The sequence below is a fragment of the Danio rerio genome, chromosome 21, assembly GCF_052040795.2.
Source record: "Danio rerio strain M-AB ecotype USA chromosome 21, GRCz13ab, whole genome shotgun sequence".
In the NCBI taxonomy this organism is placed as follows: domain Eukaryota; kingdom Metazoa; phylum Chordata; class Actinopteri; order Cypriniformes; family Danionidae; genus Danio; species Danio rerio.
The window spans coordinates 31,548,047-31,562,278 of NC_141041.1; the positions used below are offsets into that span (position 1 = coordinate 31,548,047).

General features: G+C 35.8%; 1 protein-coding gene across 35 annotated transcripts in view; it reads right to left on the reverse strand.

The window, feature by feature from the left end:
• nrxn2a (neurexin 2a) overlaps positions 1-14,232 on the reverse strand; it is a 762,095-nt gene that overhangs the window by 23,891 nt on the left and 723,972 nt on the right. For 20 of the 35 annotated variants that reach the window (XM_087299955.1, XM_087299951.1, XM_087299952.1 and 17 more), the window contains 2 exon segments: positions 9,975-10,146; positions 3,287-3,376 (listed from right to left, as the gene is read on the reverse strand). In XM_087299955.1, coding sequence (XP_087156081.1) covers positions 3,287-3,376; positions 9,975-10,146 — 262 coding nt within the window. 35 annotated transcript variants of the gene reach the window in all.

The window sequence follows — 14,232 nt, forward strand, 5'->3', positions numbered from 1 at the left end:
GGTATGTTTACATAATAACGTTTTCAACTAAAATCCATAAAATATTTATTTATTTATTTATTTATTTATTTATTTATTTATTTATTTATTTATTTATTTATCTATTTATTTATTTTTAAAGAATACCACAATTGTCTGAGTTGGCATGAATAATACAGCATTTCTGTAGTTTCCATGTAAATGAGGATTGTTTTGAAAACGTGTATGCAAATCTATTCACAAATGTTAAGGGAAGCATTTCCATTTTTAAGTGCACTGTTGTCATGTAAACATACTCTTAAAGTGGTTTCCTTTTCCATTCAAACCTGCAAGTGTCTTGAGTCTTGTGGCTATGTCACACATATTTGTATTCTTGCATTAGAATTCTACATTTTATTGTCAAAATACAATAACGGTCAAAAGTTTGAGGTCAGTAGGATTTTAAAATGTTTTTATATAAGCTTCTCCTGCTCACCAAGGCTGTGTTTATTTGATCAAAAAAAAAAAAAAAAAAACATTAACTGTAAAATTGTGAAATGTTGTTGCACTATAAAATGAATGTTCAAAAGTAGTTTATCATTTAATTTAATCATTTATTTCAGTGATTTTAATGATGAATTTTCAACCTAATTACTCCAGTCTTCAAAATAACATTATCCTTCAGAAATCACTCTAATATAATCAATATTATTTTATATTATTATTATTATTATTATTATTATTATTAATGGTAATAGTAAAAGCCGCCTTGATGAACAGAATAATTTTATTTAAATTATTAAATAAAATTACTAATTATTATAAAAAGTGACCCCCAACTTTTGACAGGTAGTTTAAGGAAAGTCATTGTGAAACAAATGTAATTGTAGTCCACTGACTTTCACTTTCATTTACTGCCTCAGTAAAATAATGAAAACAACAACAACAACAACATTTTATCAAAAAAATGAATAATAAAAAAAATAATCATTAAAATTTGCTGCTCTCATGTACACATACTCTTAGTGTTTTATTTTTCACATTTTTCAAAGTCTGTACAAGTTTCTTTGTCATTCTCTCATATATATTTATATTCTGTTTTTGTCTATTCAGTGAAAGTCATTGGGAACCAAATGACATTGGACTCCACTGACTTTCACTTTCATTTAATTTCGAAGTAAAATAGTAAAAAAAAAAGATATATAAATATTATATATATATATATATATATATATATATATATATATATATATATATATATATATATATATATAATCAAATGAATAAATAAATGCAATTAAAAGTTTAATTATTTTACTCAAATTTTTATGATAATTATTCAGTTTTCAAGTATGTAAAATATCTCTTTATAAGAGTTGTCATGTAAACATACCCTTAATGGGTTTTTTATTTTTACTCTAAACTTGTACTATTGTTTTTTCCCACTCCAAACCTCTACAAGTTTCTTTGTCATTTTTTGATAGACATTTATATTCTGTTTTCATCTATTCAGTGAAAGTCATGGCATTGGACTCCACTGACTTTCACTTCCATTTACTTTTTAAAAAATGAATAAATATGCGCTGCAATGATTTTTTTTTAATGAAATCATTTAAAGGAACATTCTGATTTAGATTTCGTAATGATTATTTAGTTCTCAGTCATCATAATAAAGCGATATGATTTTTTTTTCTATTCTGTGTTTGTTTGGATTACCATTACTTCAACTTTAGAGTAAAAAAACACCAGAATATTAATTTAGATGACTCGATATTTTAACTGCTATATAAGAATGCGCAATTAGATTTAATTGCCTTACATGTCTGGCATAATGGCTTAAAATAAAGTGACTTCCTTGTGATTAATTCAAGGTTGGATAGATCTTTTCTCAGCTAAATGTACGAGACCCAGTGACAGAGGTTAGAACATTTAATGGAGGAGAATGAGGAGACCAAAGAGCCTTTGAGATAGAGAGCAAGAGGCAGAGACAGATTTCCCACACAAAGACCGGTTGCTCAGCAAAACGTACCATTCACACAGGACACAGACCTGATGTATGAGGGCTTTGTGTCATTATCATTACTTATAGATTAGGACTGATAAATAATTACACATGTTAAAGGGACATTGTTAATCACAACTGAATGTGCAAAGGCTGACAGCAATTTTCCTCTCATTTGGTTACGAAAATGTCTTTCATTAATATTTAGTCTGTTTAACCCTCTGAGTTAGTTTCGATTTAGGGGGGGGTTTAAGACGGAATTAGCGTTAGTTTAATGTCCTATTTATACTGAACGGCGGATATAAAATCTCCCATCGCATATAAAATGACACAGCGATAAAGGATGTTAGTTAGATGCACAAGGGAGTCTGAAAATGACTTTTAGACAAATGTAGACATGAACTTCAGTTCACGTTCTTCTTGTGCATGTTCAGTAAATGAACGCACGCAGGCTCAGAAAGGTCAGTTTTCTTTTTCAAACAAACTGCAAGCGTATTTGTTTTACATTTAACATTTCGATGTGATGTTAGCTCAGCACACGAGCAGAAAAGGAAGTTTGCATATAGATGAAAAAGGTGCAACCAACCAAAAAGTCTGATAATCTTACACATACAGTGGAGCATTACTGCCCCGTATTCTTTAATAATTTGCTGACTCGGACGTCTGACACCGTTTCTGCACTTTAATAAGCGAGAACATTTCATATGGGGAAATCGCACACCATGCAGGATTCATCTGTTTACAGATGTCTCATGGGTCCAGAGATATTACACAGTTAGGGTTTTAGACTATAACGCAAATGGTTCGAATAATATCTTTTTTTTTTATTACACTCAAAGGGTTAAAAGGGATTTTGAAACTGATTTTAGTGGTTAGAGTTATAAAGAGCAATAGTCCCTTTAACTGCATGGGATTGCACATGTATATTTAGTCTTTAATGTAAGTTAAAGAGTTACTCGAAGTCAAAGGGGATCACAGAAGGAAAACATAAGACAGCAAAAAATAAACTATTTACAGACAGTTATTCCAGTTATGGAGCGTGGTTAGAGGGTTAGTCAGGGATTATGTTTAAGATTAAACCTTAATCTCTGAAGCGGTGCAGTTCTAACTTGGTTAAAAGTAAAAGTACAAGCCAACTCAACAGCACCAATTAGATTTATATTGCAAGTGGGCAGCCACAATTGAAGGTTTGCTTTGGCCCACGATCTGCCAATGTAAACTCTTTGTTTTTGTTTTTAGAAAGCGTCATTCTATTTAAGGGAACTGCACCTCTTACAGAGCCTTAATAAATCATTAAGTCATTGTTTAATTAATTCATTTTATTACCTTTGTCGAGTAGCCACTCGTCAACTACCCGACCAAGTCTGTATGGAATTCTTTGCCTGGCTATAGCAAGCCGTTCATTATCAATGTTCCCTTCAAAGAATTTAGAGAGACAGATAAGAGGTTAATATCTGGAAGTTGAAGCGTCACATGGTTAAAAACATGGCAACAAGACTATCAAGTTTAGCAAGTTAGGAAGTCTAAACGAGCTTTATGCTGGTAGTTATGTTGTTTTAAGGTGGACTGCACTTAGTTATTAGACAGTTTAGCAGCTTGACACTAATTAGAGCATGTTTAAATCTGTTTAGAGGACATATTTAGAGATTGTTTATCTTCTAATTTTTGATCTGGTCGATTGTGATGTCATCTCAGCGAATAATACTTGAGGAAAATTTCATGCAGTCAATAGGACAACAATGATATCAGTGATAATGTCACATTTTAGAGTGTGCGGTTATACAATGGTTACTGCTCTGGAAGACATTTTCTGGTCTCTGCAAGAAATCAGTGAGAACAATGCAATCAGTGCTGCATCTAGTATCAAAATCTCGAGGTACCTGCATAAATTAGGACATGTGTAATTATAAGAAGACACAGAAGCTGTAATTGGCTTGGTGTCATGGCTGCCAGATAAGAGACGGCGTGTATCTAGGCTCCTCACTTCCCTTTTTCTGACAGATCCCTTCATCAGAGCTGAAATGAGCTCTCGGGTCCTGTTACTCACTCAAAAGTACAATCTCCTCATCCCGCTGTTTTCTCTGCTCAGCTCTTCAGCACAATCCTGTCAAAATCCACAAGTCACCCTAATACCCCTTTATACCGCGGCCTGGTCATTGTTTGCCACACAGTGACGCTGATTTCCTTCCAGACATGACAAATAAAGCTGTGGATTGGGCCAGAGATCCTCTGAAGATTTCACTGAACTCGGTACATGGGTCAATGATACACAAGAGAGTTCAAGGAAAGGAAATATCTTCATAAAACTGACTTTAAAACATCTGACAGCTCCTTACATAAGAGGACTTTGTATTCATGTTGCTTCATGCAGTTTAATATTGAAAAACTTCAAGGTATCTTACAAAGTCTGTCTGTCTGTCTGTCTGTCTGTCTGTCTGTCTGTCTGTCTGTCTGTCTGTCTGTCTATCTATCTATCTATCTATCTATCCGACCGTCCGTCTGTCTGTCTATCTACTATCTGTCTGTCTGTCTGTCTGTCTGTCTGTCTGTCTGTCTGTCTGTCTGTCTGTCTGTCTGTCTGTCTGTCTGTCTGTCTATCTATCTATCTATCTATCTATCTATCTATCTATCTATCTATCTATCTATCTATCTATATATCTATATATCTATCTATCTATATACACAACACTACTTTCAGATTCTCAAACCATTACATAATGTTTCTAAATCTATAGCACACATATAATGAATACAATTACAGTTTTTCTCAGTTTCTTTGGTGCATTTCTCACAACACGATTTACATTTGCACAACAGTTGATTCATTTCTCAAAACAATTAGTTAATTTTGCACATCATAGTAGCAGTTTCTCATTCCTTTCAACACACTGCAAATGCTTTTGGACACGCATCAATTGCTTTCATGCAACTCTCTGCTATTTATAAGATTATCATTTACTTACGTCAAGTCAGTCAAAATAAACTAAACTTGTAAATGCTGAATAGTCATTCCATATAAAACTAATAGTCCTCATTTTATTACCTGAGTCATTACATACAAAAATGTTGAACTAGTTGTCAAAATCTATCAAGATAATTTTATACAATTTTTCAAATCCTTTTTTTTCATAAGATGTCTTCTACATTGAACAGTTTCATGAATTATTTACAGACCTGTGTATGTTGTACGTTCAGTTCCAATATGTTCTGCAATATTGTTTACGGTTGTGTACATTTCTACCCAAAGGAAGTTTATGCTTGATGTAAATAAGGGTGTATTTATTCTTTTGCACAATGCTTTGATTAAATCAGAATTGTAAAGAGCAAATGCAGTAAAAATGTGAAACACACAGATTCAGTGTCTTGTTCTGAGATACCTCACTAAATGCAGTGATGTCTAACTTTACTGTATTTTATTTTTCAAATGGCTGTGCAAATAATATATAGTGCTATATAGAGCATTTTCAGGAAATGTTACCAAAATCTAACTTTATTGCTTTGAAAAAAAATTACAGAGTAAACTGTCATAATTAAAACATGACAAAGCCATTTGACTTGAATGAACAATGGCATTAGTACTTTTCATCTTGATTGATATGACATGAATACTTGCTTTGAGGAGCGAGCTATCCATTTTGAGCAAGTGACACACTTTTGTAGGTTATCAACTAGGTTTTGCAGTTTGCACTAATTGTTTTGAGAAATGCATTAACTGTTGTGCAAATGTAAATAGTATTGTGAGAAATACACCAAAGCAACTGAGAAAACTGTGATAACTTGTAAAAATAGCAATAAATAATATGTATTTTTAAGAATTTAAAAGATTAGAAAAGATCTTTACAGTTGATTTATTTAACTTGCCCCTAAGAAATACAAATGCCAAATACAGTTAATCTCAATTACTTTAGCACATTTTTTAAAAGAGACTTAACATTCTCTAAACTGTGATTGCAAACGTCAAAACTGTTTGCTGGATTCTCAGAACTTTATTTCATGTCTGCAAAATGTAATTACTCCCCCAAACTAAATTTCATTCATGCTTCAAATCCTAGTTATTGTTTCAGTAATTTGGCCAAGGCCACCAAAACATAAGGTGTATTTGTCATTGCGTGAGCCACACTGCTCAAAATGATTGTGTTTTCACCATCACAGTCAACCATGAAAATTAAGGTTTAAAAATGTCTGATATTTGTTGAGAAGAGTCAACAGTCTCAAAAAAAAAAACATTTTGTATTTATACAGTACATGTATTTGTGGACAAATGTATTTCATGCAAAGTGCAATCTTGCTTGTCCAATTACTGTTTTGTATACTTCATATTTCTTACCATTTTTCTTGTATGCTTTGACCTGGTTAAAGAAACTAGGTTCCACCTCATTTTCATTATCACTATCCTAGCAGAGCAGAAGACAGGTCTTGCAAGTATGTAAACCCTTTCTCATTGGGTTGACACAATTTCCCCAACATTTTTCAAAACAGTTAACACGGATGTCATTCAAGCAGTCCAAACTCCATTGTTTTAGCTATGGTAACTAAACAGAAACCATCGATTCCTAACCATTAGAAACTACCAAGATCAATATGAAATCACTGAAGCAATGTTTTGACACTCCTTCTCACAAATCTTCAATTAGCAATCAGTTTGCAAACATTAAAAACGGTGGAAGGTTTGGGTTGTTCTGTGCCAGCATGCATGGAGGAGGTCAAACAATGGCTATGTCCTATATTTCCAATAGATTTGAATGTATATTGGTTTACATGTGTTTTCTCTAATATTTACAGCATTTTATTACTTTTAGTTTTTATATTTTAGTATTTCAGTTTTCAGCGACAGTTGGAAATATACAATATAAATTTAATCAAAGCATTTCTTATTCTGAATCCAATTCTTTGCAAAAAGGCAAATTTGACAGCCCAAATAGAAAGACAACAAATGGCATTGGCAATAGGCTACAATGGCAAGCAATGGCGCACTGATTCTCACTGTTCTGAGTTCTGTATTTTGTATTTTGTTTTCCATTGTGTAATGATTGATTGAAAGAGCTCATAAACTGGTTTGCAAGTTGTGTTGTTTGAAGGTAAAACTAGCTTTTGTTGCACATTTTAAATGTTTTGCACAGTATGTGTGTTTTGCAAGCAAAATGTGTCATTTTGACCAAGAGTGCTGCTTTAGGCCTGTGTGTTAACTGTTTTGAAAATGTGGAGTTTCAGTTGACAGCTGCATCAAAACAATCAAGAAAAACTGTACCTTACCACAAAAAACTACAAGCATGTTTCTGAAGTTCAGGTTTGTAAATGTAGTGATTGTGCTATGGGCAATATAGATTTGGTACCATATATGATAAATCAGCCTGATCGTAAGAGAAAACGTAATTATTTTACATTTTGTCAGTTGAGTGGCTAATTCGTACAAATTCGTACGAGTTTAGTCGTACCAAATTGTACTATTACCCTATAACCTTACCCCTAAACCCAACCGTCATTTGGGGATGATCGTAAGAATTCATACGAAATAGCCACTAAATCAAAAAGTTGTGAATTGCCGTGAGATTGTGTTAGATAACACAAATTGTATTGCAACTAGAGCTAATTTACCAATTTAGCAGACATTACAAACAATGTCAATGTCAGATATTTATAGGAGTAAACATATGCATATACAAATGTTTGATAATTAAATAAACAATTTTTAATGTGATGGCTTACACAATGAAAAATGATTGAGAAGTTGTGAAGAGTCTGACAGTTTAAATGAGAACTGACTTATCAGTTTTGATCAACAAGCCATATGCAATTAGTTTTTGCCCAAGCTATAGAAAATTGCACTTACTGTTTGCAGACATCTGCCAAAGCATTTGCAATTTGTTTTAATCAATAAGAAATGCCCTTCTGAAGTAAACAATAAGCTAATTGTTCAGAGATCTAAACTTAAATATCAACTGAGAATTGAGCCAAAGCAATTGAGAAAAAACTGTGAAGAAATGATAAAATACACGAATAATAGGAGGTATATTTATATTATTATAAATCTTGCATTTAAAAAAATTAATTATAACATAAAAACTTACTGTATGACTACTTCATTGACCCAAATACTGGTAAAGTGCAGACATTCAGTCACAGCCATTAATAAGTAATTTTTTGTTACCTTAAAAGTTTTCTTTCTTGAAGGAAAATGCTAGTATGTCAAGCGTTAACTGATTTTTTTTGACAGCGCATTCTGTCACATCCTTGCATGACAGCCGTGAGAGATACAAGCCTTCCGCTTGTCCTACCCATCCTGCACCTGAATGAGGGCCAAGACTCCCACTCCTATAAGCCTGTTATAAGAGCTAACGTGTGGCAAATTCTGTGCTGAATCTTCAAAGAAAACTTGAAATAGGTCTTGTCCTTAAGTAAGCAGCAAAATAAATAAAAAAATAAAAAAAGTGAAAACAAACCCATCCGTCCAATAAAGTCCTTCTTGATGCATTGCTATTCATAGGCTTTCACTAGATTCCTATTTAAGAGCGAACCCCCCCCCCACAAAAAATGAATGGTCAGTAGCACCTGTGTCCACAGGGACTGGCAAATCTGCCACCTGGAACATATCCGGTCATCTAATCCTCCGTTTTAATTAACTGGCTTAATCGAGCCTGTTAATCTAAGCGATAAACAGCCTGCTTCGTTTACACACACGAGCTTAGCGAATGTGGGATGACACGCAAGACCTATATCATGGCTTTTTTAAATCCCCGGGATGACAGGTGCCACATAAAAGCCGGCCCATTCCATTTAAATGCGCATAACTCAGATTTAAAGGAAGCATGACATGATTGTGACGACTTGGAAGCCGGGCTTTATCCCTGCACTTTGGAAAGGCCTTCTCGCCACCTGAGGGGGCTTAGAGGGAGACCTGGCAGATGGGAAGCCTATGTCGCAGCAGTAGAAAAGCAATTTCCCCTTTCAGAAATCAGACGAAATCTCAAGCCCGAGCCGCAGGGACGAATGCAGCGCCATTCAACCTCTGGCAATTTCCAGACAAGACCCCACATGTGGGGGTGGAAGGAGCGTAGCAGGTGAGGCGGCGCTTTATTTGGCTAGAGCTAAGGACTTCTTGACGTCGCACTAACCTGGCGTGAAGCAGCAAGCGATTGAAAAACCAGGATGGGCAAGACAGGATTGCTATTAGAGACGGAGAAAATGTCTTCCTGTGGAACAGCAGCTATGAGAGGAAGGCAGCTCCCTGAGCACACAGTGGGGAGAGAGAGAGTTTGCTCAGGTTTAATTGGAAAGCACACAAGGCCAGGGGACCGCAGAGCCAAATGTTTGTAAAGGACGGGGACGGTTCATGGGATGACTATTGCAGGGCTGAGATCATCAATCAGGACTTGTTATAAAAGTTTAAGGCTGTGCAATATCAGTTTACACCGTCGACTCGGGATATTCAAGAGCGCCGGGGTTCAAAGAGCAACCTGCGCGAGGCATTTTGGCTAACGCTTAAAAATGAAAGCGTGCTTTGTGGTTCAAAGTTTGCACGCAGTTCAGGGATGGAGGATCTACAGAGGCGCAGAGACACCTTCCTCAGCCTGCCTAGAGCGAAGCTGGCTGAAGTCGAGAACTGTAAAGGATCCAAATCCATCTCGGGCTGCATGTATTAGGCAAGGCAGCTTGGGGGGAAATGTGTCAATTTGCAATTGTTATTAGATTGTGCACACGGCGGTTATCTGGGCGCTGCATGTGGTGACTCAGAAACTCTCTGGGAAGAGTTTGAGGGGGAAAACAGTGCACTTCAAACCCAAATCATTCGCATTTGAAATTATAAATCAATTTGTACACTTCAATAAGGGTAAGAATCCAAATCTGGGGCGAGGGCTTCAAACAGCGTCCCTCTGATTTATGAGTGTTTCTCTCTGACCTCCATGTGTCCATTCCCAGAGGAGCTGCTCCCAGTATATCTACCAACCACATGTGTAATGGGATTCCCCCCCGTCCCCAACCCTGATGGCTTTCCCCATTCTCCACGTGGTCCTACCTGACGGGAAGCGCTCGATGACGGGCTGGTTGTCCACTTGGAGGGTGGCGTTGCCACCGCTACGCGTAAAGCGAACCACGTGGTACTTGCCGTCGTTGACAGTGACCGCAGGTTCGTCTATGGTGATGTCATCTGTGCCCACATTGAAGATCACACCAACCTTTCCTTGTTCCTGTGTGGGAATGGACAGTTTGTTTAGACATTGGGAATAAGTCATACTTGTTGATAAGTCAGAATGACTACCCAATTGAGATTGTGAGCATTTCTGGACTTTAAGGGTGCTTTCACACCTGAGGATCAATTCTTTTGTTGCGAAAAAAGGATTACAATTTTTACATTGTTGCACTTTGTTCTTGGTGCGCTTCACTTTCATACGGCAAAGCTTCTAAGCAGACCAAAAGAGCCAAAACAAGTCACTTGTAAGAAAACTCTCCTTACATTGGTCAGAGTTTCACAATTTATTTGTGTCTTGCTCGGCTGTCATGCATCCTTATTTTATTTATTACGATGAGCAATAAGACACTATAAGCGAAAAGGTGCGCTTTCATTATGAATGGTGACACCCCAAGACAACGTCACCAGATATAAATCAAAGGTAAGACTTTCTCATACATAGCAGTTGGCTTGTGCATTATAGGCTTTACAATATAAAGAGAAATAACAGATTGACCAAGACTGCTGTTCGGTCAATTTTACTAACGGATAAACAGCTGTCATGAATAGTTAACACGCTTTTACTTTCGTATTTTACATGAAGCGCGCAATTACAAGTAGGAATGAAATCCCACCCACAATCGATTCGCTCCAGAGTTTGTTTCAATTAAGCCAAGACCACCTCATTCAGGCAATCTCGGTCCGATTGTTTTCCGATCCAAGCGCGATTGCTGGATTCACATATGCCAAACGAATCGTACTAACTAGGGAAACGTGCAAGGTTCCGAAACAAAAGTCTAGGCGTGAAACCGCCCTAAGTCTAAATGAACAATTCCTTTATGATACAAAAATGTCCAACAGAGTAAATACATGCATCAAAGAATTGTTTTTACTTGTATTAGATTTGTATTAGATTTGTATAACTTGTATTAGATTTTTATTATAGTTTTTAAAAATGTAATTCTGTAATGGGAATAATCAGTAAATTAAATGTCAGAATCTTATGTTTTTCTACATGTATTTGCATGCAAGACTACCGCTAGCTTTATTATAAACAATAAAGCAATCAATAAATAAACAAATAAACAAAAAAATAAATATTCTGCTCACATGTGATATTAACTTATAATTATGATTTTATAATTAAATTATTTTCATTATAATTATATAATTATATCAATTATTATATTATTTGATTCATTTATAAATAAATATTTTAATAATTAAAAACTCCTTAGAAAAAATGAAAAAGTATAACAACCAGTGCATTTTACACCAAAATGAATCTTTATTAACAAATGGCCTTGATTAAAAACAAGTTTGATTGACTTATGTTTTCAATTGTAAAATTAAAAAGAAAACAAATACAAAACCAAGACATTTCTCCCAAGAAATTATTAATTATTTTTGTTTATCTGGACATGAAAAACAGCTCAAATCCAATAAATGAAATAAACAGCAAATATAAAAACAAGTACTTGCTGAAAATATACTGTGAATATTTAAAAAGATGCAAAAATAAATAGTTGATGATAAAATAGCTTCTTAGATATGACATGAAAAAAGTACAGTAGTTAAAGAAGTTAAAATTTGTTAAACACAAAATCAACCCAATGACATAAAAGTGCCCTAAGTTGAAGAAATGCATTATTTTTTGCTTTTCAGTGACACTTTAATTAGTGCGCTGACAGCTAGACAGTTTGTAAACACCCCCTACAAACCGTGTATGATTGGGTTCAAGTGAACCCGAACCAAAGAAGCCCTTTAATTACACAGCGCTTTCTTCAAGACCAATTAGTTGACTAGTTGTTCAGTCAACCCACCGCCAAGTCAATTCTGAAAATATACAGTGCTCTACACGGGTACAAAAGATAAGACCTAAACATCTAGAAAAACCTCTGGAGCACGAAGCAATTTAAAACATGGATATTCAAAAATGTATTGGATATAAACGAAACGAATGATGGCTAGAGCGATGGGAAATATCTTGTGAGCAAAGAGAAACATCTGGTCATGCTACAGCGCCTCACCCTTGGGAGAAGAGCTCAACAGTGCCCTTTGTAATGCAGGAAGGGAAATGGTGTGTGGCTCCATGTTTTGCATTCATCAGTCTTTCTCACAGAGGCGCACAAACTTACGCACACACTGGCTACTGACATCCTGACACGTATAACTACTGACAGTTTCCTGCTGTTTTCATTTTAACGGTGATTCATTCCCTACCAAGAACACTTCCATCTGTCCCCAGTCACCTCTGGGTGGAGCACTTGAGTGCACAGAGCTTCAAAATTGCTACTTTGCACTCATTGGAAACATGAAGTCACAATGTTATCATCGATCAATTCTGCAGCTTTAGCATGGTTTATCAGATTCTAAAAAAAAGCCAAAACAACACTAACTATATAAAAATGTGTCCAACCATATTCTTTACAATGAAGGAGAATAAATTATGTGGCTCCTAGATTAAGAAGGTGCACGCTGCAGAGCAACTTGGGTGGAGCTCGCCTCAAGGGGAGCTTGAGCTCTAGCTACTCCTCCTATTAGCTGTTTTAAAGCGTATCCCTACCGCCACCCTAACCCCAACCCCCAGTGACATCACTTGTAGAAGAAGTGCAGCAGGGATGAGCTGGAGCTCAAGCTCGCCTTTGCTGGAGCTCAGCTCTGCCCATGTGGCTCTGCAGTGAGTACCACTTGCCTAGATTTGCATTCATGAATTCACACTGGCTACTTACATCCTGACATGCATAGCTACTATTATTTGTTGCCTTCCAAGAACCCCTCAACATTTCAAATATACTATGTTGTCAAGTGACGGGAGAAATTAAGCTTTTTAAAGCTACATAACAACTGAACTAATTTCTTTGTGAAATGATTCACCATTTTATAGTGTTCAAAACAGCACACCTGGTGGTCAAAATTGCATGAATGCAACAATGCAATAGAATGGAAAGGGTATTAAAAAGTTATTAAATTCATTCATTTTCTTGTCAGCTTAGTCTCTTTATTAATCCGGGGTCGCCACAGCGGAATGAACCGCCAACTTATTCAGCAAGTTTTTACACAGCGGATGCCCTTCCAGCCGCAACCCATCCCTGGGAAAACTGAAAAGTCCTACTCAAGTAAAAAAAAAATTACTTGCCCATAAATGTAGTGTAAGTAGAGTAAAAATATCTGTCGTAAATATTACTCAAAGTATTAGTAAAAAGTAGCCCTTTTAAAAGTATTCAAGAGTAATGAGTATTGAGTATTATGCTGTGAAAAGCAGATGCGTTTACACTACCAGACAAAAGTCTGGTCACATATCCAAAATTTAGGAACAACAAATAATAAATTGACTTCTGTTTGATCCAATGGTATCAGAAGTGGCTAACATAAAAGAAAAAGGCCTCTAGGTTATGCTTATTTGACTAAAATAAAATATGATCATGCCTTGATTTTTTTTTTTTTTATTAGGACAGTACATTCTGACTTTGCTTAGACAAAAGTCTTGTTAATTAACAGAAATAATGTGAGTATTGAATATAAAATCATGGTGCAGTGGAAGAATAATTAATATTGTGTATGACTCTCATTGACTTGGACGACTGCATCCATACATCTCTGCAATGACGCAAATCACTTATTAATAAAGTCATCTAGAATGGCAAAGAAAGCATTCTTGCAGGACTCCCAAAGTTCACCAAGATTATTTGGATTCATCTTCAATGCCTCCTCCTTCATCTTACCCCAGACATGTTTAATAATGTTCATGTCTGGGGACTGGGCTGGCCAATCCTGTAGCACCTTGACCCTCTTTCCTTTCAGGAACTTTGATGCGGAGGCTGAAGTATGAGAAGGAGCCCTCTCCTGTGGTTTGTAAAGTAATGGGCAGCACAAATGTCTTGATACCTCAGGCTGATGATGTTGCCATCCACTCTACGGATCTCTTCCATGCCCCCATACTGAATGTAACCCCAAACCATGACTTTTCCTTAATTCATTGGAAAAATATCTACCTTCTGCCACTTTTCCAAATGATCTACTAGAAGTCAAGTTATTATTTGTTGCTCTTACAACTGGGATTAATAACAAGACTTTTTTGTTGGGTAGTGTACATGCAATTTGT